Below are 23,023 nucleotides of genomic sequence, written 5' to 3' on the forward strand. Positions count from 1 at the left end.
GGATAGGAGAGATCAGCTGCCTGCTGGGATACATCATCTTTGCAATAGAAGAGCTTTGACATATACGTTTAATGGGAAATCCCACCAGTTTTTATTCCATGTTGGTAAAGTTACACGGTCAGTAGGGTACCTAGTATTATGTCCCTAGTACAGGGGCATCCAACGTGCAGCCCTCCAGCTGCTGCAGGACTACATCTCCCATAATGCTCTTTCAGCTAAGGGGCTGGCTGAGGAGTATGGGAGATGTAGTCCTGCAGCAGCTGGAAGGCCGCACTTTGGACGCCCCTGCCCTAGTATGTAGCAGTGTGTAGGATAAATCTGATATTTTGCACAGATGTCCTTTCTTCACAGCTCTCCAGTGTCACCTCTCCCAACCAGACTTCAGATTAAACGAGGCGGTAATCGCAAACAATGACATCAGAACCCCTCCATATTGTATTGGGGTGCATTGGCGAAAATATTTCTCTTCTGCTGTATGCAGCTTGCGTAAGGGACATTGGATGCCATTTGCGGCCTCTTTATTAAATGTGTTGCGTGTGACATAATAGCTCTTCGGGAGGCTTCCAGGTCTCGATAACAAGCTTCACAGTGCCACGGGATCATGGTGAGCCTTTGCGTGAAACATTTAGGTAATTATTGAGATTTAAGCAAAAGCATTAAGTATATATTACTCACATACCTAATGCGTCATTACAAATTATTTACTAATATTTTTAAAAAAATGTCAATGTTGCGTTTAAAATTTTAACATTAGAGTCAGTTTATTATTGTATTATGTTTTTTTTTGTGATAAAACAACTTAACTGCAGTAAATGATTATTAAGGTACAAAACCACCTTAATTACTCTTATTGCTACTTATATATTATGAAACAAAGGCACCTCCGCCATCCAGCAGAGCCTCTCCAGGTAAATATTTATTTGTCTCCAGCACCGGTTGGAAGCTCACTACAGGACAAAAGATGAAAAGTAACGCAGGAAGTATGTCGTAGTAAGGGAGGAAATTGATCTCTCACATCAAAGAGTTATAATAAAGGAAATGTATAATGCGCCGGGTTAAACCAACCCACGCTTTACAGATATTTACCTTCAGAACTAAATGTTCCTCGTTGAATTTTGGCGAGTTCTGCATTATTACACAGCATAGTTATGTGTAATTATGTTATTATTTTCAGGAGGATACTGAAGACTGTACAACGTATGCCCATGGACAGTAAAAGGCGCTGACAGGTGTAACAGAAGCACCTAGCGGAATTTCTTGTAGACGGCGTATTATAGTGAAGTCGCGGGTAGGAGGGAGAAACAACAAACCTGGGATTTAGAGGCCTAGTTAGTGAGGCATGGCTCAACGAGAGCCGCAGTAATCTTTTAATCTCCACATTGGCGCAGACAGGGATCAATAACCTCTGCCTATTCTTGTGTTTCTATACTGCCCCCAAGTGGTAGCATCCCCACAGTGTTTTCATGATCCCATTTTAGCACCAAGAAAACACCTATTATTCTTAAATTCACTGGTAGTCTTCAAATCAAATGTATTCATGTTTTGCACGCTATATGTAAAGAAATATAGTTACATAACTCACACTTTTTAAATGTACACTTTTGTAAATGTAGCACAAACTTTTTTTATGAAATACCTCCCAAGTGTCTCTTTTTAGAAGGGTCAGTCCCTTTTTGGGACCCAAATCAAGTTTTTCTTGTTCCCTCCCTTGGAGCTCAGATTGTGTGGCATACATATATTGCATGTAAATGCGTTGATTACATAAACAGCCATAAGCAGGTCATAAAGTCACATAAAACTTCCAGTAAAGCCTCAACCTCAACCCATAACTCACACCTCACAAAGCAAAAGTGTCCCTTTTATTGCATTTTGAAATATTAAGAGAATAACGCTTATTGCATCATTTAGTTAGGTACATTGCTGCCTTCATTTACTACGCGTCTAAGTATTCTAAACAATAGGAAAATTCAAAAATGGCTGAATATTGGGAAGAATGAGCCAATGGACTGGTGAATTGATTTCAGTTTGAATAAAGGCAGATTATAATTTTCAAACATCATGAACGCTGATTCCAAAGTCCTCTTTTAGTGATGGGTGAAGTTCTCCTTGAGAAGGCACCTTATTTTCAGACTCTCATGATTGCTATGGTGTGGAGTAGAGCCCTGCGTGGGACTGTTTTCTTAATCCCGCTCCCGCTGAATTTCTGACCATTACCGCCCGCTCCTGCAATGTGTGTGTTCCACTCCTGCAACATATGTGTCCAATTCCGCCCGCTCCTGCAAACATTCTGTCACAGCTTTTAGAGATCGTGAAGAATTTAATTCCCTCATTCACAGGCACTCATTCATTCCCTCAATCACGCATACTCGTTCATACAAACTCCCCCACCCCCTTACCTGAACTGCAGACACTCCCGCCTTCCGTTGCTCGCACACAGCATCTCTTCTCTTGTCCCACCCAGGGGAAGCGGGGGAGTGCGCGGGATTACTGGGACCCGCAGGTACATTGTCTGACCACCCGCACCTGCAAGTTTTTTGACGGGTCCCATGGGACCCGCAACCCGATGCAGTCCTCTAGTGTGAAGCATATGCAGCTTATACACTTTATTGTATAAAATAAACAAGGTAGGCTATTCATCATAAGCACAACTCACACGCATCGGATCCGCTTGAAAGCCGACCACCACAAAAGACATTTCCCAGAACATATTTCAAATCTGCATCTGAAAAACCTTGACTCCCAAAAAAATGATGTCTCAGCCTAGATACTGCATGGCAGGTCATATAAATAAAGCAACAGATTACCATTATTTGATTCACCGCCACTTTATTTGGAGGCACAAATGTGACTGTAGAATGTCACACGTTGTTCAGTGCAATAAGGTTAACTGAAACTTGCTTCCATGCACACAAACCGTCTGATTAGCTCTCAGACTATAACAGAAACCAACCCTGTAGGAAGAGGTTATGATTCCTCTATGCTGTCCTCATCGGACCATGCGCTGCTCCTGGTGTGCCATACTGTGCCGTGGGAGACCCCCACGGTGGACTCGGGCTTCCTGTGGCCATCCTGACCTTTAAGCCTCACATATTCTTGTTCTGGAGGCCAATTCCTCGACATTCAATTATATAACTGTCAGAGTCTGAATCTTCACACTTCTTTACATTAAACCTTGCCTGTGGGGTAAAAAACAAAGCCTTTCATTTACATACCGTGATGGTGTCTCACGTTTTCTAGGACATCCAATGACAATATCAACCATGCTTAGTAGTCTGACTGTTTATCCCTATACGATCCATTGCAAGGATAGACTCCTGCCATCAAATGCACTTTTTCTCTTGCCCGTTTTGCAAATACATGGGGGGGGGGGGATTCTGCACTCCACATATGCATTTTTCAATATTTGCACCCCAGCTATATGCCATACAGGAGAGGTGTTGACCCACATTTCTGTGTACAAGTGATGGCTTGGGGAATGCTGCAGGCGGGGGTCTTCTTAGAGTGCCTCCATTGATTTCAACAAAAATACTCAGTGGCAAGAACAGTCAGCACATAAAGGAGTAGGGAAGCTGCTGCTGGGGGCTACCTTTTCTGTGGCAAGCAATTAATTAATGTAAAACCCTCTGTTACACAAAATAGCAGCCAAATAGAATTTTTATTGTGTCTCACCTTAGTTAGAGTCTCTGCAAAATGAATAGCAGTCTGAGTGTGCAAGGTCACAGGACCAGTTCGGAGCAAGGAGACACCATCCGCCAGCGCCATGAAAATGATCAACTGCACAGCAGCAAAGAAATGGAGGCGCAGCAATCCAGATTATACATACACATGGGAAAAGATATAAAAGACACGTGGTCGGTCATCACATATACAGCATGAATACCCATTTATACGAAATTAAAGTAGACGGCTAGCAATCTAATGCAGCCCCAAGTAAGTTTACTACTAGCTTCTGAAGGTGTAGTAAGGGCATACTACTCACTGCACAGGGTGGATTCATTAAGCTTACCAAACACCTGACATCTTTGCAAAGTTCTCCCATGCCGAGTACCCACTGGCTTCTGGAGCGGAGCCCAAATAAGATGTACATTTTCATGCCGGAATTACATCTAAGGCAGCCAGGCCACTTAAAAGTATACCTTGTAGACACCCCCCTTTTAAATACAGACTGTTATCGGGCACTTTCCACTTGTGTACCTGATCCTGTAGATATTCATCCACGCAGCCTCCATGGCGCAGATTACGGAGTAAAATATCAGCAGCTTCAGCTCCAACTCGATCGGCAGTAACCCCTGTGAAAACATTGTTACTGAACGATTTCAAAGCCACAAAATCGAAGAAGCATTCCAGTTGGGTTCCTAACACTGCCTGTATTGTAGAATTATTGAAGCCATTCATTTTTTACCAACGGGAGCTGGGAGTGGATCAGTGCTCTTCACGCATCTAGACACAATATGTTTTATGCTATTTAAATCTAAAAAACACTGAATGATATTCATCAGCAATACATAAATAAACTAATAAGGGGACTTTAAACTCTGAAATGTAATCCAGTGAAAAGGGACGTATTTTGACACAGGTATGAGGCTAAAGGGAAGCAAACCAGAAGAAAGCGTAAATAGATATATTGCATACATTTTACAAGTTCCAGTAACCGCAAAGGGGATTGGTATAAAACTGGATATTTACAAGTAAATTACTTGTATGAACCTTTATATCATTTAACGAGTGAAACACTAAAAAAAACAAATACATGACAGCAGGCGAGGGGATTAGTAACCATTACCTCTCTTGCCAAGCGCAGAACCTGCAAATAAACAGCCTGTGGAAGTCTCGGCAACAATGCTGCACAAAAGGAGAAAGAACATGTTAAACAGTAATGAAGACTTTATTATCTAATCTATACATTCTTCTTACAATTCTGATTCCTGTGAGATGGTAGTTCTGTCATTGTACTATAATACATTGGCTTCTTAACATACACACATTATGCTAGATTATAAGACGCCCCCCCCCAAAAAAAAAAAAGAGGCTGCCAGAGAGGAGGATACAGGTGTCCTGCAGCGCTGCTGGGGATCTGGATCTTAGTCTTATAGCATTTGCTCTGGGAAAAACGTTGTCTTATATTCGAACAAATACGGTGTCTGTTAACCTCAGGACAATAACATATTAGAATCCTACTGTGTTCCATTACACAAAAAAACACCGTCGTTACTGGTGCCAAGACATCATGATGTGAGCCCTTCTACAATGTTAGGGCATCAGCATGATATCCCAGGATGCTCTGCCCTTAAAACGGTATGCATGCAAAGCTGCCCGATCTCCAACAAACAGGACATTTGCTGATAGCCCCAGCAAACTCAGGACTGTTGGCATTCTGGTGTCATTTCAACGATGCCATTCGTACTAGTTTGGTTGGACCATCCTCACTACTCACATGATCCCGCTGCCATTTCCCACCGCCTTCTCGCTGGGTTCCTGTACACCTTGGATATTTACATACAGATCCCTCAGCTCTTTGCGTATACATCTCACTGCTGCAGAAATCATATCTTTCACCACCTGACAAGTATAAAAGAGAAATACACAGTAAACTGCAACGTTCTGAGGGCTGGGACCCTCTTTCCATGTTATCCATTATTTCTTAACTTGCATGTCTTGTTGACAATTATTTCCATGTCTATCATAGAGCAGAAAATATTATTGCTTTGTGTGAATGAAAGCAGTGTCCGATTATAATAGGAGTTTACTGATTATGTTCTCAGTGCTGCATTGTATAGCGTACAGGTGAGACACCCCATGAGGAGGTTTTCAAGGGCCCTACATAGAACAAATTAGAGGAGACACTAAAAAAAAGATAAAAAACCCCCCAAAAAACTAAGGCACACAATACCTCTGATCACAGGTTTATTTAAGAAAAAAACATACCCTATATTTAAGTGGAACATGCATTTCATTGCTTTAATGTCCTTTGAAGGTGCCTTTTAGACCAGAGTCCTAGGTCATGCAAGGAGGACCACGTCCACACTCTACTGAGCACTGCACTATATGCTACAGCTTAACATTATAATTTCTGTTACAAAGAAGGTCCGTGGTGATGAAATACAAATAAGAATCACATTTCATTGAATACTATCTTCCAAATGTGTTTTATGCACCACTTGGCGGGGCTTGCCCTGTTGGCCTAAAAGTTGACACCATCATCTTTATCCACACAAATAGGGTTGGGAGTGTATGTGATATTACTGTACTGGGTCATGGGGGAAAATGAAGAACACTGCCAGCAGCTGTCTAATCTGCTTATACCGTAGCACCACCTCTGTTTAACATTAAGCGGACAACAACTGAGAGAGTTTGTCACTGTTTGATGAATGAGTGGGAATGTCAATGAATGTATGTTAGAGGTGTAAATACTTCTGATTAAGAACAATAAATCCATTCAGACAAACTGACCTTATAGGGAAGAACTCCAGCCACAAACGCCCGTCCATAGATTTTAGTGATGGTGCCTCGATCGGTCAGGTTAATAGGACTTAAACCCCTGATGGGTGAAACTCTCACAAGAATTTCCCCTCCGCCACGTGGGTAATACCCCCTGCAAGGAAATACATAAAAGATATTACCATTGCCTTTCCCTGTTTTGCTTTTTTGTTGGGAATGCTTAATTGTCATGCGACACAAAAGCTGGCATTGATAGGTTGTTGCCACAGATATTGTTTTAAAATCAAATGCTAAACCTTCAGATTAAAGAATACAATAACAATTCTCCTAAGGATTAACATACTAGAGTCAAGACATTTCAACTCACAGACCCACACTGTTCATTCACATGAATCAACCTAAAAAAAACTGTTTCCTGCACAAAAAGACTTAGTTGGCTCTGCTGAACACAGATTCATTGGTTGTCACCTTAAACCCTTTTTAATTTCATTCACCACAAAAACGCAGATTCATGTGTAGGGTCTTCTCATTTGTCAACTTAAGTTGTTGTCCATAAATAATGTATCTTTCCTGTACACAGGAAGCATCAAACATACATATTTATATCTATATATATATATATATATATATATAATCTATATCTATATATATATATATATATATATATATATATATATATAAAAAAGAAGCGATTACCTTCGTCTGATGTCACAGTCCAACTTGAAGGAGAAGTGTTCTGCGATTGGCTTGAAAACCTGCAGCGTGTAGAAAGAAATCCATAATATTACACACATTATTGGTAACATATACTGTATATGCATAAAATACATGCTTACCATTGTGGTATAATCAATCTGTGGTGCCATCTCTGCGTTGGTGCCACCCTTCAGGACCAGCTCGGAAGGAGACTCGGCATACAAAGCACAGGGTAGAGAGACTTGAAGGAGCAGACATACACTCCTGAAATGAGGTTTAAGGTACGAAATATGGGATACATGAATGGAAAAAATGAGCTTTAAATCAATGAATTCTAGAACTCAAAGAAAGCATCTGGCAGCTCTGTCCTGGTGCTGATGCAGCCAAGAATGTATAATCTATAAAGATAAGAATACATTATGTCTATCCCTATATGTCTATCATGCATGTTCAATTCCCCCATTGTATTAACCTCTACCACATCTGCTAGGAGGTTGATGACGACCAAGGCTGAAGTGAGCTGGTATGTCTTTTAGGCTCTAAATGTCCCACACCCAATGAGGGAGCTTCAGGTTTCTTGTTAGCACCTATATCCATATCATACATTACACACACTCACCCCGCTGTCTTTGTATCAGCAGTCAGTGCTCCTCCTTTTAACTTCCCAGGAGTAAAGGTTATGTCAGTGGATCCAATCGCTGCATTTTCCAGCTGCCCGGCACACAGATCTCGAACAGTCTCCAAACCTGACAAATGCTGTGGTCTGAAAAACATTAATAAAATATGATTCTAGTTTAAGACGACATAGCTGTACCTGGACTTTAATGACACCGCACACTGGATTCTGTTGTCACCAAGACTACAGATGTAAGATTGTGATACAATCAAAAAGGTTTCAATTGCGTTGCCTCCATTAAAATTCACCACAATAACACAAATGGTAGATTTTTCCAATATTGTAAACTTTTTTGTAATTTCCCCATTAATAGGTACACTCGGATCATTGTTTCACGCGTACCCATGGAATCTCACCTGAGTCCTGGTGTGCTCCGTCCAGCTCGGATGCTTCCGATGTGAATGCGTTTCCCCAAGAGACAGCTGAGGGCAGTGCAAATACGGAGAATCTGGCCTCCCTGAAGCCAACGCAAAAGGATGAAGAAGACATATACACACATTTTATAGACAGCCTTTATCTGATCGTGTACCATTTTCAATTTCCTTACCTGCCTGCCCAGTGTCATCTTATGTCTAAGTAACGGGACCGGGAAACCCCATCTGGTCTGCCCTAACCAGACTCCCATGAACAAGCCCGCTATGGGGGCTCTACAAGCTGAAATACGTTCAATGTGACTGACAGGGACCTAGCCACAAATTCATGGAACTGTACGGCATCTAGGAACCGCAGCGATTCCCGCCGATAATTGCAACTGTGTCGCTAAGGGCAACCTTTGTCCCATCACGTCACTCTTTTGAGGTTACATTAAGCTTGTGGTGGGCAACACTCTGCGGTGGTTACAGAGAGAGAGCTCATTCGGGAACCCTGGTTTTATTACCAATCTTTAGGACCGGGGTTTACCCAGCCACGGCTATCGAGCTCTGGCCCGGCTGTGCACGGACTATTCCGAGGGAAGTTTCTGACGCGGTCGCTCAGCGAGCTCTCCATTGGTACCCCGCGATTGACGCTGCTCCCTCTGGATCACCCCTAAATAGTGACTCTTAGTCGGGTGGGCATTGCTGGCCATAGAACTGTATGGAGGCGCCGGGCTGTCTGGTGGTTGATGGGATTATAACTTTAATCCAATCATGTCCTGTGTATAAATATCTGTGCTATCTTTTATAAACAGAGTTCTGTTTTACCTACACTAATTCTTGGCTGGCGCTTGGGAGAATATGAAGGGTTAATCCCCTGAGCAATTGAGCTTTCAGCGACAAGGAAGACCTCTAGAGCGGATCTACTCAGTCCGAGTACGGGTCTCCGTCACACTCACTTAAAACGGAAATCCAACACCTTCTAAGAGATCATTCAAAAAGTCCCAGGCAGCCTCCTGGAGCCCCCATACACCTCTTGTACTCCAACGGCAGACGCCACTCACCCCTTCCATGATTCCACCATCTATTTCTACCGTGTCCCCTTCCTCCGCCATGCTGCTCGCTCGTCTCGTTCCAACTCTGTAAGCTGTACTGAGTAGAGAGAGATGTCAAGTCGATGCAGACGCAGCCATGACACATATCACATGTGATTTAAAGCATAAACACATATGGTTGCTATGCAAACCTTCAGCAGTTATTGACATTTGTACCACAACCCCGACCAACTTTATCCTGTAGCTATCTGAGGATGATGGGAGTTGTAGTTCAACAAGAATGTGAAAAGCTCACATATATATGACTATTTATAAAACCGCATACACATATTTCTGCAAGCAACGGGCTCTCGGCAAACTACTTAGATATGTATACTGTCTATTCATGCAGACCGGATATAGCAGCTGTCTGTCGGAGGATACGTGGGTATATCCAGCGCATGGAGCGGTATGATATACAGCTTAGCATATGCCCCGTGCAGCAGCTGTCCTATGATATTCACAGCGCATGACATCTGTCTAAAGATACCTTTAAATCAATTAGTAACCCGCAGTACTACACAGCCTATGTGTGAATGGCTTTCCTCTGCCGGCTCCACGCACACACTGCCCGCCTCTTCCTGTTTGGGATTTAACCCTATCACAGCTAGAGAGAATATCGTGCACTCATTCACTATACAATAAACCCAGTGGATCTGATTTTAAATTACCGTAAGTACTGTGCAGCTGGTTAAATAGCACAGATCAGGCATCCTCCTCCTCGCTTCTAATATAAAATGAGTTACATTGAATCAAATAAAAATTAAACACTGGTAATGTTAAGCGAATTGGGCAAGCCCGGCCGAGTGCCCCAGTTATACTGTAACACTACAGATGTTTGGGAGAAGAGGAGGTACAATGTATACTAACCAGTCCTGTCCAATACACTATCATAAACTGAGCCTTGAAAGGATACGGACATGGTGCAAATGCTGTATAACAGCCCCCTTGTGGCCGTATGTGGTATTGCAGGTAGACCGCATACAGTTGTATGAAAAAAATATATGCCCCTGCTGTCTGATTTTCAGCGTTGTTGCAGATTTTTTGGCTCTGAATATTATTACATCTTCATCCAAAAACCTAACATTAGATAAAAAGGGAAGGTGAGTGACGAAGCAACCGAACTTATTCTTGCTATGGAAAGCCTGATAGCTCCCAAGTATGGTAATCAGTAATCCTGGTGCAAAGTGGTAAAAGTGTAGCAAACGACAGGGAATTACATTGGTTGCTATGGTGACAGCTACTTTTACCACTTGGAACCAAACCTGCTGTTTAAACATACCCTTCCATAGTGTTGAACCCTACTGAGAAAAAGCCAGTCTAACTAGATGCGCCTTTGGGCTAAAAGCTTTGCCACAAAAGCACACCTTGAATTAACCTTTAAACATCCCGATGAAGGACTTCGGGTAGCCAACAGCTACTCATGAGAACCAACTGGTTGAACAACAGCTCATATGTCAACTCTAACTTGGATCTGAAGATACCCTGAAGGCGATAATTCCGTGTTTTTTTCCCTTAAATTAGCCAAACGTGAACCAGCTTGGAACGCCTGAAATGCTAGTAGAGATACATCTGCTGACGGGCTCAAACATCACCAACTCAGTGTAGTAGATGTCTTGGTAAATCTGGTCAGACACCTAAAACTCTTGTCAAAAGTTCACTGTCCTCAAATAACTCTATGTTTATAGTTTTTGGCGCCCGAGGTGCTTTCGGTGTGAAGAAGTGAGGCAAGTGACTCCAATAGTGCACTAAAAAGGGCCATAGTGGAAGCCAGACCCTGAAATCTTTTGAAACAGCACTCCCCAAAGGGATATGCTGCCCCTGTGCCCGCTGAGGCATGCCATGCCGGAATAAGTGCCATGAGGAAGACCACTGCAGATGCAGGGGTATTTTAGATGTATAAATAAGTACTTGATCTTGACCTTCTGTGCGTTATCCCAGATACTGTAAGGTAGCTCTTAGTATGGGCGGGTCAGTAACATGGAGAACGGGCACCCTGGGGAAAAAGGATACCCCCCCTGCTATTTTGCTGCCTCCTGGTAAAACCTGGTGAACTTTTAGTATCGTGCCCTGCTTTTTACTGGGCAAACAGATTCCGGTAGTAAGTTCCTTGCATCAACAACCCATGAAATAAAATAGCTACAAGGAAACGAACACGCTCCTTTTACTGTAATTTACAGAAAAACAGCGATCATTATCTATGCACAATGTAATGTTTATAGGTCAGGCGTTACCTCCCCCTCAAGCTCCGCCCCCGTTGCTGACAGGTAGCCTTCAGTGAATCTGTACTTTGATTGGCTTCCAGCGTCGCACGCCTCCCTTCCACCTCCTTCTCCTTGGCGTTGACACTTAGGAATTGCCACCTGGTTTGCTATTGGTTGTTTCTGTCAGTCTCTTTATCCTATTGGCTATTTGTTTTGTTCCGGCTAAGATGGCGGCGGTGAGAGCAGTGAGGAGCTGGAACCGGTCATTAGGCCGTTTGGTGAGAAGCTGTTGCATAAAATAGATCTGTTCATAAGGGGAGCATATATAACACGTGATAAATGCACCTTATGTTTAATTCCTTCTGTACAGTAATCAATACGCAGCCCGCGGGTTCTCCAGCTGCCAGCAATGCAACTATCATCATGCCTGGCTGATCATGATGGGAGTTGTAGTACACGGATACAAGAATAACCATTTCTGTGCGTTTTAATGGATAATTCAGTCATTCTAGCTACTTATACAGATCCTATGATTCCACGGCCGTAAACAGTATTTAAAGTGCCCGGCTGTGTGTTCAGCTTCTCCTCACCTGTCGTGTTATTTTCCTTCAGGTCAGTTTGCGGGAGGTGAATGTATGCAGCAGGCGCCGGCTGCTCGCGCTGTCATGCCATCGCACGCCTTACTCCGGGGGCCTACAGAATGCGCATTACAGGCTCTTCAGGACCACCTCTGGTAAGCCACCATGTACACTTGGGTTACCCGCCCTGCATGCATGCTTGTTACATGTTGCGTGTGTGGGGGCCAGACAACGTGTAGAACTTTTTTTGGCTCCAAGATTCTATGTCGCCTGTAGGTGGTATGTTGCCTTTTCTGTTTCTTGCTCGCGTTCCGTCAGCTTTTCTATCCTGTCTGCCGTGTGGATGCATTTGGCGTTTCTGTCGCCCGTTTGCATGCATACAGCTGGCGTTTCCTTGCCCTCCTTATGTCTGTGTAGTAGGATCTCTTGCACGTTCTGCCCGCTAATAGCTTCCATGTAATCTGCGTTCCTGATCTTCTGTGTTGCATGGTCTGCCGTACTGTCGTTCTTTGCTGCGTGTTTATAGACTTTCTGCCACCCTTTTTGCTTTCGTTCTTCTTGCCTTTCTGTGTCTCTGTTTAGATATATACAGAAGCCTCATCATCTATGTGCTGGCTTCCATTACCATTCTTGCGTAATCTATGTAGCACTTTTGTCCGCATGGTCATCACTCCTGTCGCCTCCCTATAGTGTACCCTTCTCCTTGCTATGCACCTTCCTTCTGCTGTTATTTGCTGTCAAGGTTATCAGTTAAAGAAGAATGACACTTTCACTTTGTATTAGTTCATTGTGATCCTAAGGCACTAAGATGACCAAAATAAGGAAAAAGGCTTGCACAGTGGTAGCCCAAAAAGATCATTGGCTTCTCACCTGTTCTATGAGTAGTGCCCTTTAGCCTTATGTCATTATTATGTACGGCACATAGCTTTTTCTTGTTTTGCGTCATTGTGCAGCTTCTGCCTGCCGTCATCACATATAACCCTGCCATGTCTGTTTATCTTCTGAATATTTTATTAGTTGTGAATGGTCAGATCATGCAGTTCAAGCTCTCAGACATTGGCGAAGGAATCACAGAGGTTACAGTGAAGGACTGGTAAGTGAATGAAGTCATTTGATAATGTGACGCCAATGACTTTCACACCTGATTGGCACCATTCCGTAAGACCCCCATAGTGTACCAGTATAGGCTAGTCAGTACCCATAAATGTGGATCTGTTTGTGGCAGAAATGCTTGGGAAAAAAAGTGTTGAACCTCAGTCAGTGAGGTAATCACTAATTCATTAACCTTTGGTTGGGAAGCTGTTATCTTTATTGGAGGATGACAAGGTTTGCTTCACTTAAATCTACACTGATAGATGAATTGTTGGCTAGTAACCTCAAAGGCTTGCTCCACAGAGTGGGGGGCATTGGCCACTAAGCTAGCATTTATACTTGAATAACAACTGCAACTAAACCTGTATATAAATACATGTTGATCTATACATTTGTTAGCAGTTTGGCTTGTTCCTGTTCCCAAACCTACAATTTAGTAAGTTTAGCAGTATTGGACTGCTATTCTATTTTGATATGTTCATTTTTTCTGTAAGTGCTGTGTGTTAGGAGCAGGACTATCCATTCACTTCATCCACTCAGCTGCTGTAGGAAGGTATATTTATGGTGTTTGGGTGTCTCTGTTTCTAGGATCGTTCCTTTTTTCATCACTTGTGGTTATTGATCAGCCTCAAATACAGGTTTTCTTGGCATGAGCGCTCATTTGAGCCTTTTAAGAATAGCCTAATGATCTGTCATGAAAACAGAAACACATACATGGAGAGGAAAAGACAATGAAAGCCCCACTCGAGGGATAGATAACTGACATTTCTAGTTTGGTTTATCTTTTAAATACCACCAGTGTATTCCTGGATTCTGGATCCGGCCCCTGGTTCGCAGACCACCGGCTTTTTTTTTTCTTCCCTTCGAGGAGCAGGAGGTTTATCGGGGGTAGAGAAGCCTGGCTTTTGCCCGTTTCATGCCATAAAGACCAAATTTGGTTCCAAATGTTGCTTTAATTGTCTTGTGTGTTGCTTAAAGGTAACCGCTTCTCTTTGCAGTCACATGACATAAGTCATATTTGCATATGATGTCATGCAGTTCACAGGTAGACAAAGACTCTTGCGATAACTGACTAAGCATGATAAGGATTTGTAGACCAATAAAAGCCTGAAGGCACAGTCCTGATAGCTGAAGCGAGAAGGTAGCAAGTCTGTCAGCGTGCTATACTGTCTCCAAGTGACCTCGGTTTTAATTTCTATTTAGGAAGATTTCATATAAACTCCCTGGAAACCTTCTCCAATTTGTCTTAACTGTAATATAGTCACTTTCAGCTGACTATATTATTTTTATTGCTTTATTTTAACTTATTGTTGGGGAGATGTATGCATGAATACAAGAATTTTAGAAGGAAAGAGGTGAAACGACCTGTTCTTTTTTTACATTACACGCGGATATATAGGATTCTCCAAAAATATACAAAAATATAAAGCGGCGGGGGCTTGGTGTGTGTTTTGTGACAGTTGCGTGACGTGCGGCCACGCTCTCTCTTCACTCAGGTACGTGAAAGAAGGCGACACGGTCTCTCAGTTTGACAGCATCTGTGAGGTGCAGAGCGACAAAGCCTCGGTGACCATCACCAGCCGCTACGATGGTGTCATAAGGAAGCTGCATTACAACGTAGATGACACGGCGTTTGTGGGAAAGCCTCTCGTAGACATTGAGACGGATGTTTTAAAAGGTCCGTAATCCAGAGGTTTTCGGAACAATACTGCAAGTGAAATAAACATCCCACCCCTGCCAACTACAAACCTAAAACAAATTTAGCCCATCTAGTCTGCCCATCATCACAATCGGTTTTTGATCTTGTCTTATATTTAAGATTTAAATTCCCCCATTCTGATGGGAGGCTGTTCCATGTATTTACTACATCCTTACATTATATCTAAGCATCTGACCCCCTTACCTTTAGACCTCTAGTTCTAACATTTCTCCTCCTTTGTAATAAACTTCCCTCCTGTACTTTGCTAAATCTCATAATGTACTTAATTGTTTCTATCACATTCCCTTTCTCCTCTAAGCTGTGGTGGATAACTGGAACAGCCTTCCAGTAGATGTTAATACACTGGAGGAATTAAAACATCAATTGCTTCTTTCAACTTGTTTTGCCAAATTTCTCAAAATATCCTGGTTTATAAGACTATTTAAAAAAAATTTAAACTTTGTGATGTAAACTATATGATTGGAGCACAGCATGTAACCATCTCAACGGTATTGGGATGTATTTGGATCGTATAGAATTGAAGTGAAAACCAACTTCTGTTACATCTTAGATCACATAACCCCCCCGACTGAATTCTGAACGGAATCACTGGCCGCTTTTTAGTTCAAACATACTTTGGTTGAATTAAACAACCAAGGATTCTGCAAATAATTTCACGGGTTCTTTGTTCATGGATTTAATTTGCTTCTGCAGTGATCAGTATTCAGTAGTCATGTTTTAGGCACAAAGATGGGAGTTTCACAGCAAATCCCATCAGAAATGTGTAAATTAACCATTTTATTAGAAAGTCTGGTGCTGTTATAAGCAGCAGAGATATGTTAATATAGCTCCCAGAGATGCCCGTAGTATGGCTCCTAGATAGAGATGCCCCCAGTAGGAACATTACTACAACACGAAATAGATGCTTTGCGGAGCAGAGAGTAAAGGATCGTTCTCAGTGGACTGGCTCGTTTAATAAAAGGTTATCCGAGACCATGGTTCTGTAACTTTTTCTCGTAGTTATTATGATGTGAAATCAGCTGTGGTTCTACATTTAAACCGGAGATTTCTGACCTGTGCCAAATGGCTGACAACCCCCGAGTTCCCCCTTTGTTTAAGCGCTCTCTGTTCCAGATGTGGCTCCTGAAGAAGATGTTGTGGAAACACCTGCAGTGTCTCATGAAGAGCACACACACCAGGAAATAAAGGGACATAAGACCTTAGCCACTCCAGCAGTTCGACGTCTCGCAATGGAGAACAACGTAAGCTTGGCATAACTGGAGTATCTACCCTTGTGCATATATGAGGTCTTCATTTCCTATAATGGTCAACTGGAATGATTATACTGTCCTTTTCGTGTGTTACGAGAATGTTCAACCCAAGTTTTCATTCTTTAATGTGAGGATCTTTTACTTCTTTCTTTCTCAGATAAAACTTAGTGAAATTGTCGGCACTGGGAAGGACGGACGCATCCTCAAAGAGGACATTCTTAGCTTTTTGGCCAAACAGACTGGGGCCATACTTCCACCATCTCCGAAGATGGAGATCATACCACCTCCTCCAAGGACAGATACCACCAAGCCTTCTGCGTGGGAAAAGGTTACCAGCGTTCCTGCTGCTTTCGTTAAACCCGCTGTATTCACAGGAAAAGATGTCACTGAACCTTTGAAAGGTAATCAGGATCCCAAAGTGCATATTAAGTGCAGGTTTGGGCAACTCCCTTCCTTTCACCAAAACGATTAGGTCTACCCTTGGTTGCTCTTAAACTTCTGAAACTTTTCGTTATTCTGTTCCGTTGTTATTTTTGAAGAGTGCTGCCTTTGCATTTCTTCCCAGAACATCCGTGGTCACCAGTTCCCCAATGGATTAGCGTCTCCTTCATAACTTACAAATGTACCATGCGCTCCTCATTATCTTACAGGTCAATACTTTGTTGGAGACATTTAGAGACTTGTTTTACCATGAGGACTCCAACCTCTGGATTAAGCGCTGGTGAAACCCTTTCCAACCTGATCACCCTAGATGTTTACAAACGCTAGCCTGAGTTGAAAGGAGTAGCTGATTTGTTCACCTTGAATTCTTCAGTTTAGTGACTGTTCAGCTAACAGCTGTTCACAGTAGAGTAAGGCTGAATTAACACATCACTAGGGCTGCAACAACTAATCGATAAAATCGATAATAATCGATAATGAAATTCGTTGGCAACGAATTTCATTATCGATTAGTTGAATCGATTATTATCGATTATAAAATGAGGGTTTTTTTCAGAGCAAACGCTCTGAAAAATCCCCCTCATTATATAATCCGTTTAGTCTGACTCACCGTCTCACAGCAGCAGCTCCTACTTACTCCCCCTCCCTGTAATCACTGTGACAACTGGCCCCGCCCCTTCCTTCTCCAGGCCAGAACCACATGGCTGTGACACTCATCTAACTGTAAGTATATGTGTGTATATATATATATATATATATATATATATATATATATAATGTGTATGTGTGTGTATATATATATATATATATATATATATATATATATATATATATATATATATATATATATATATATATATGTATATATATTTGGGCTACTGAAAGTTAGGGGAGGTGGGGGTTAATTTAGGGGCAGTTATGGTTAGTGGGGGGTTTAGGGTTAATTTAGGGGCAGTTATGGTTAGTGGGGGGTTTAGGGTTAATTTAGGGGCAGTTATGGTTAATTGGGTGTTTAGGGTTAATTTAGGGGCAGTTATGTTAATAGGGTGTTTAGGGTTAATTTAGGAGCAGCTGTGGTTAATGGGGTGTTTGGGGTTAATTTGAGGCAGTTGTGGTTAATGGTGTGTTTAGGGTTAATTTAGGGGATGCTGTGGTTGATGGGGTCTTTAGGGTTAATTTAGGGGATGCTGTGGTTAAGGGGGTGTTAAGGGTTAATTTAGGGGCAGTTATGGTTAATGGGGAGTTTAGGGTTAATTTAGGGGAATCTAAATCCTGGGGGCAGTGAAGTGACATATCTGGGGGTATAAGGCATATACAGTATATAAGGCATATGTGGGGAGGGCAGTGTGGCATGTCTGGGGAGGACGGAGTGGTGTATCAGGGTGTATAAGGCATATCTGGGGTAGAGAAGTGGCATGTCTGGGAGGCAGGGTGGCATGTCTGGGGAGGATGGAGTGGGGTATCAGGGGATATAAGGCGGATCAGGCACAGTGGCAGATGTGGGAGGCAGCGTGGCAGATGTGGGAGGCATTGTGGAGTGGCAGATGTGGGAGGCAGCATGGCGTGGCATATGTGGGGAGGGCAGGGTGGCATGTCTGGGGAGGATGGAGTGGTGTTTCAGGGGGTATAAGGCGTATCAGGCACAGTGGCATGTGGGGGGTAGAGTGGAGTGGCAGATATGGGAGGCAGCGTGGCGTGGCAGATGTGGGAGGCAGCGTGGAGTGGCAGATGTGGGAGGCAGCGTGGAGTGGCAGATGTGGGAGGCAGCGTGGCATCTGTGGGAGGCATTGTGGAGTGGCAGATGTGGGAGGCAGCATGGCGTGGCATATGTGGGGAGGGCAGGGTGGCATGTCTGGGGAGGATGGAGTGGTGTTTCAGGGGGTATAAGGCGTATCAGGCACAGTGGCATGTGGGGGGTAGAGTGGAGTGGCAGATGTGGGGGGTAGAGTGGAGTGGCAGATGTGGGAGGCAGCGTGGAGTGGCATATGTGGGAGGCAGCGTGGAGTGGCATATGTGGGAGGCAGCGTGGAGTGGCATATGTGGGAGGCAGCGTGGAGTGGCAGATGTGGGAGGCAGCGTGGAGTGGCAGATGTGGGAGGCAGCGTGGTGTGGTATATGTGGGAGGCAGCGTGGAGTGCTGTGGTAGGCAGCGTGGCATATGTGGGGGGGCAGCATGGCATGTCTGGGAGGCAGCGTAGCAAGCCTGGGCTCAAATGTGCATATATTGGGGGGCTGGTTGGGAAATAAAGACAAGAAATGTATTATCAAAGTTTTTTTATTCTGCTGTTTGTATTTAACATCATTTGTTTAGTAAATTATTTTAAATTTACATTAATTTTTTTTATCCGATTAATCGATTAATCGAAAAAATAATCGGCCAACTAATCGATTATTAAAATAATCGTTAGTTGCAGCCCTACACATCACCAATGCCCTCTTGGCAGTCCAGGTTCCGAGTTGAGCCGCTGCTGAAATTTAATTCCGGCCAATGCTAGGAGATCTGTGAGGAACCTCAAGAGATAGACATTTTTGAGCACCCTTACAAAAAATGAAATAAGTTCAGTTTACTTCAGCTGCCAACAAACCTATCTGATGCCTTGTGGAAACGGCAGGCTTATTTTTCCATACATGTAGTTTTGATGGTGGGATTTTGGTGGAAAGAGACAGGCCACAAGTCATGATTGTACAGTATTAGAAGTGTTATTTCATTTACTGGGGGGCTGGCTGTAACGGGGAAACTCACAAAATGACTAATGTGGGCAGTCAAGCGTCGCTTCTTATTTTCCTTTATAAGCATGTAAAAAAACCCAATAAACCTCTTCTGCATGTATTGCTTTTAACCTGTATTGACTGGAAACGTAAATTGTGTTATATTTTAGATAAGAACAGTATGTTCCAAAGAAAGTTCCGTTGGTTAACAAGGTTTTGCTGCAAATATTTAAATAACACTTTTTAACCCATAAGCTGCTATATAATATATGCAGGAAACAAAGCTGACTTGCACATTGAAACCATGCATTAAGCTTCCCCCCCCCCTTGTACTTATGTATACCCCCATAATGAACTCTGGGAGCTAACCACCTTCTTTCTACACGTTGAGTAAGATATTGTGGTTGTTTAATACACAAGTCCTTCATTCTAGGTTGTCCTCTTCTGTTTAGGATTAGTGTTTTCCTCCTCCACCACATTTCTTTTATTTGTCTTTGTTCTGGTTGTCTTTTCCTGCCGTAGGGTTCCACAAGGCAATGGTCAAGACAATGTCTGCAGCACTGAAGATTCCTCACTTTGGTTACTGTGACGAGATAGACATGACAAGGCTTGTTGAGCTTAGGAAGGATCTGAAACATGTGGCCGAAGCACGTGGAGTCCGTCTATCCTTCATGCCGTTTTTCCTGAAGGTGAGATCATATAGTGTCTGTGATACTTGTGGTTGTCACTGTTGACTCTTTCGATATACAGTCAAAGTCACAGCTCTTCATATTCTAATACCATCTCAACTCTTTCATCAGGCAGCCAGTCTGGGTCTGCTACACTACCCAATACTTAATGCTTCAGTGGATGAGGCCTGCCAGAACATCACCTACAAGGTATGTCAGTGACCGGTGTCGGTGAGTCCTTCAGAAAGTTCTTGACAGAACTGGCCACAATGCATAATATAGTAACATTTAATATAATGGCAGATAGGAACCATTCGGCCCATCTAATCTGCCTATTTTTCCTGATGTTGAGACTTAACCGTTGTCGCTTCTTGGTCTTGTCTTAAATTCAGGAAAGCTTTATGTCTATCCAATGCATGTTTAAATTCCCTCACATGTTTAGCCTCTACCACCTCTGCAGGAAGGCTGTTCCCAAAGCAAAGCAAGAACTCAGTGCATACACAGTGAATATTGCTTAGTCTGCTGCTATGTCAAGTACCCCAAGTTTAGTGAGCCTTGTCTTATTTTTCATGACCATTGCACCTATCTACCACCCTTTCACTAAAGAAAAAAAAAATATATGTATAATAAAGATTAGTTTATTTTGGCAGAAAATAGTTTATGGAGACGGCAACATGCAATAATAAGTATACATTGAATGACTGCTCTTTCTTTGTCTAGGCTGCTCATAATATTGGGGTTGCTATGGACACGGCCCAGGGTCTCATTGTCCCTAATGTGAAAAACGTGCAAGTCCGAAGTATCTTTGAGATCGCTGCTGAGCTGAACCGATTGCAGAGTTTGGGATCGACTGGTCAGCTTGGTGCCACGGATCTCACAGGGGGAACATTTACCCTGTCCAACATTGGATCGGTGAGTAAAATGAACAAAGAAAACCCTTTGTGTCAGATGCGTAAGGATGATTAACCTGTTTTTTGTTTTTGTTTTTTTCTTTCCTTCCAGATTGGGGGTACATATGCTAAACCCGTTATATTACCTCCAGAGGTAGCAATAGGAGCCATTGGAAAACTGCAGGTTGGTATACTTAATATTGTATTTACTTATGTGATCTAGTGCTTTTCAATTATCTGGATACAATAATTATCATGTGTGCGTGCTAGGGACACAGACTTATGTGTTTTATACCCTCCTGGCAAAAATATAATCATTTACTGTAATATCCGGTATGGTGTCACTTGATGACTTTTTTTTTATATTAACCAGGAGGAAGGATAAGTGCTACTGGGTAAAAGATAAAATCAAATCAATTTAAACCACAACAGTTGGTACAAAATCTTGTAAATAAAAAATATAGTATAGTAGGTTTGTTTTAGATTGGCATAATTAACAATATGTAATAATCTGTTATTCTACAGGTGGTTCCAAGGTTCGATGCCAAGGGTCAGGTTGTGAAGGCTCAGATTATAAACATCAGTTGGTCAGCAGACCATAGGATTATCGATGGTGCAACAATGTCTCGATTCTCTAACCTATGGAAATCTTACCTGGAGAATCCGTCTTCCATGCTAATGGATCTGAAATGAGACCGGAGGGAATGCTGACAGCCCCAAAGAGGAAAAACACCTCCTCTTCCCCTTCTTTAAGGGACACTAAACTCCTCTCCTACCCCCCGAAAAATACCTCAGGCTGCTTGTCGTTCTCCTGGCCAGCAGACACAAATGTGAGTGGAGGGTTTATGTGGCGTGACACCAGGGTCCAGACAAATGATATGCCGAGACTTTAACCCCTTCTCTTCCAGGACAGCAGCAATGCAAGCACCGTGGGATTGCTTTTCAATGTGGTTAGTCCACTTGGCAGTGAAAGGGTTAAAGTGATGGTTGGTATCTCAAGTCTAACGAGGCTGTGACAAACACACACTCGAGATTTCTGAGACTGTTAAGAGCCACTGGGACCACGCAGGTGGAATGCTTCTTCTGATCTAACTGTATTTTAATCATGTGTTGAGATTGTGTGGGTATAAATGCTTTGCGGATGTAGCAGACTAAGACTTCCCTGGCTAGAACGCAGTCAGGAGCTAGCGAGGAAAATACCAGATCTATCATGTTATTTCAGGGAAGTGTAGTTTTCTCAAGTGAGTCTTGTGATCTGGAGTAAATCATAACACTCCTAGTCTGGAACATTCTACGTCAGAATGGGGTGTCGTGATTGGTCACAGCCTTCTTCAGGGACTGCATTTGAGCACCCAGTGATAGGTCATTAAAAAGGGATGGAGTCCTTCTTGGAAGGCCTATCTCCCATGCTGTTACACTACGCACAGACCAATAAACAGTATGTTGATTTAAATGGATAAAAAAATAATAATTGACTAATCATTTTAAATTGTCCTGGAGCAGAATTTCATGCCTGCACTCCATTGACCCAGTACTGTTCAAAACGGATATTAATAAAGGTTGGGGTTATTGGAACGCACGCACATTGTCTCAGTCCTTCTGGAAAGTATAGAGTGAGCTGTTGTGTTGAGTATTGTAAATCGAGCTGCCTTAACCACAGAGGGGGCAACACAACCCCAGTTCTAGAAAAAGCAAGAGAGTTCAAACCACATCATTTCTGCCAACCCTTCCGTTAGGGAATAAGCACCTTTGTGTGTCACTGTTTAGCACTTTTACCCAGGAACACAGATAATGATACATAATGAATTTGAAGATAGTAAAACTAATAATCTAGCAAGCAAACCAAGTCTGTTGACATCAACACAAACAAGTTAAGATTCTTGTAGCAACTATACTTTTGGGTAAACCCAACCACCTCCACAGGAATAATTTCTCAAGGACCCAGCGGGATAGGCTGTGTCCAAGTCCTAGGTAAGTGAATACGACGGCTCCCTTTAACGCACACTGGAGGCAGGGCCGGATTAAGAGCGTCACGGGCCTGGTTCTGAGGATTTTGGTGGCCGTTGTATGGAAATAAATAAAACAGACAATCTTAACTCCTCAGCATTGATGTATACTGGATAAAGATGACATCGGCCCTCTGCAGATGATACAAGATAGAAGCTTATGTGATGGGACTGGGAGTATTCAGTACACAAAAAAAAGTCATCATAC

The 23,023-nt window shown here is 42.8% G+C and overlaps 2 protein-coding genes across 4 annotated transcripts; one reads left to right on the forward strand and one right to left on the reverse strand.

Annotated features, from left to right (window-relative positions):
- Nucleotides 1-2,806: 2,806 nt before the first annotated feature.
- RTCA (RNA 3'-terminal phosphate cyclase) lies at nucleotides 2,807-11,508 on the reverse strand. Of its 3 annotated transcripts, none has more exons than XM_053468924.1 (12): nucleotides 11,492-11,508; nucleotides 9,228-9,315; nucleotides 8,167-8,267; nucleotides 7,754-7,897; nucleotides 7,275-7,398; nucleotides 7,135-7,193; nucleotides 6,451-6,592; nucleotides 5,435-5,559; nucleotides 4,784-4,842; nucleotides 4,195-4,289; nucleotides 3,670-3,774; nucleotides 2,807-3,176 (listed from the first exon to the last, which is right to left on the reverse strand). In XM_053468924.1, the coding sequence occupies exons 2-12, from the start codon at nucleotides 9,276-9,278 to the stop codon at nucleotides 3,084-3,086; spliced, it is 1,098 nt and encodes a 365-aa protein (XP_053324899.1). In that variant the 5' UTR covers nucleotides 9,279-9,315; nucleotides 11,492-11,508; the 3' UTR covers nucleotides 2,807-3,083. The 3 variants fall into 3 exon arrangements, with proteins under 3 accessions (XP_053324899.1, XP_053324898.1, XP_053324900.1); XM_053468923.1 differs by lacking the exon at nucleotides 11,492-11,508 and adding an exon at nucleotides 9,748-9,823; XM_053468925.1 differs by lacking the exon at nucleotides 11,492-11,508 and adding an exon at nucleotides 9,748-9,821 and having other exon boundaries at nucleotides 9,228-9,310.
- A 127-nt stretch (nucleotides 11,509-11,635) lies between these two features.
- On the forward strand, nucleotides 11,636-22,388 carry DBT (dihydrolipoamide branched chain transacylase E2). Its single transcript, XM_053469606.1, has 11 exons — nucleotides 11,636-11,739; nucleotides 12,074-12,194; nucleotides 13,057-13,132; nucleotides 14,628-14,809; nucleotides 15,965-16,092; nucleotides 16,259-16,502; nucleotides 19,774-19,940; nucleotides 20,052-20,129; nucleotides 20,640-20,831; nucleotides 20,922-20,993; nucleotides 21,335-22,388. The coding sequence occupies exons 1-11, from the start codon at nucleotides 11,689-11,691 to the stop codon at nucleotides 21,500-21,502; spliced, it is 1,479 nt and encodes a 492-aa protein (XP_053325581.1). The 5' UTR covers nucleotides 11,636-11,688; the 3' UTR covers nucleotides 21,503-22,388.
- Nucleotides 22,389-23,023: the final 635 nt, after the last annotated feature.

The sequence above is a fragment of the Spea bombifrons genome, chromosome 6 (assembly GCF_027358695.1).
Source record: "Spea bombifrons isolate aSpeBom1 chromosome 6, aSpeBom1.2.pri, whole genome shotgun sequence".
NCBI lineage: Eukaryota > Metazoa > Chordata > Amphibia > Anura > Pelobatidae > Spea > Spea bombifrons.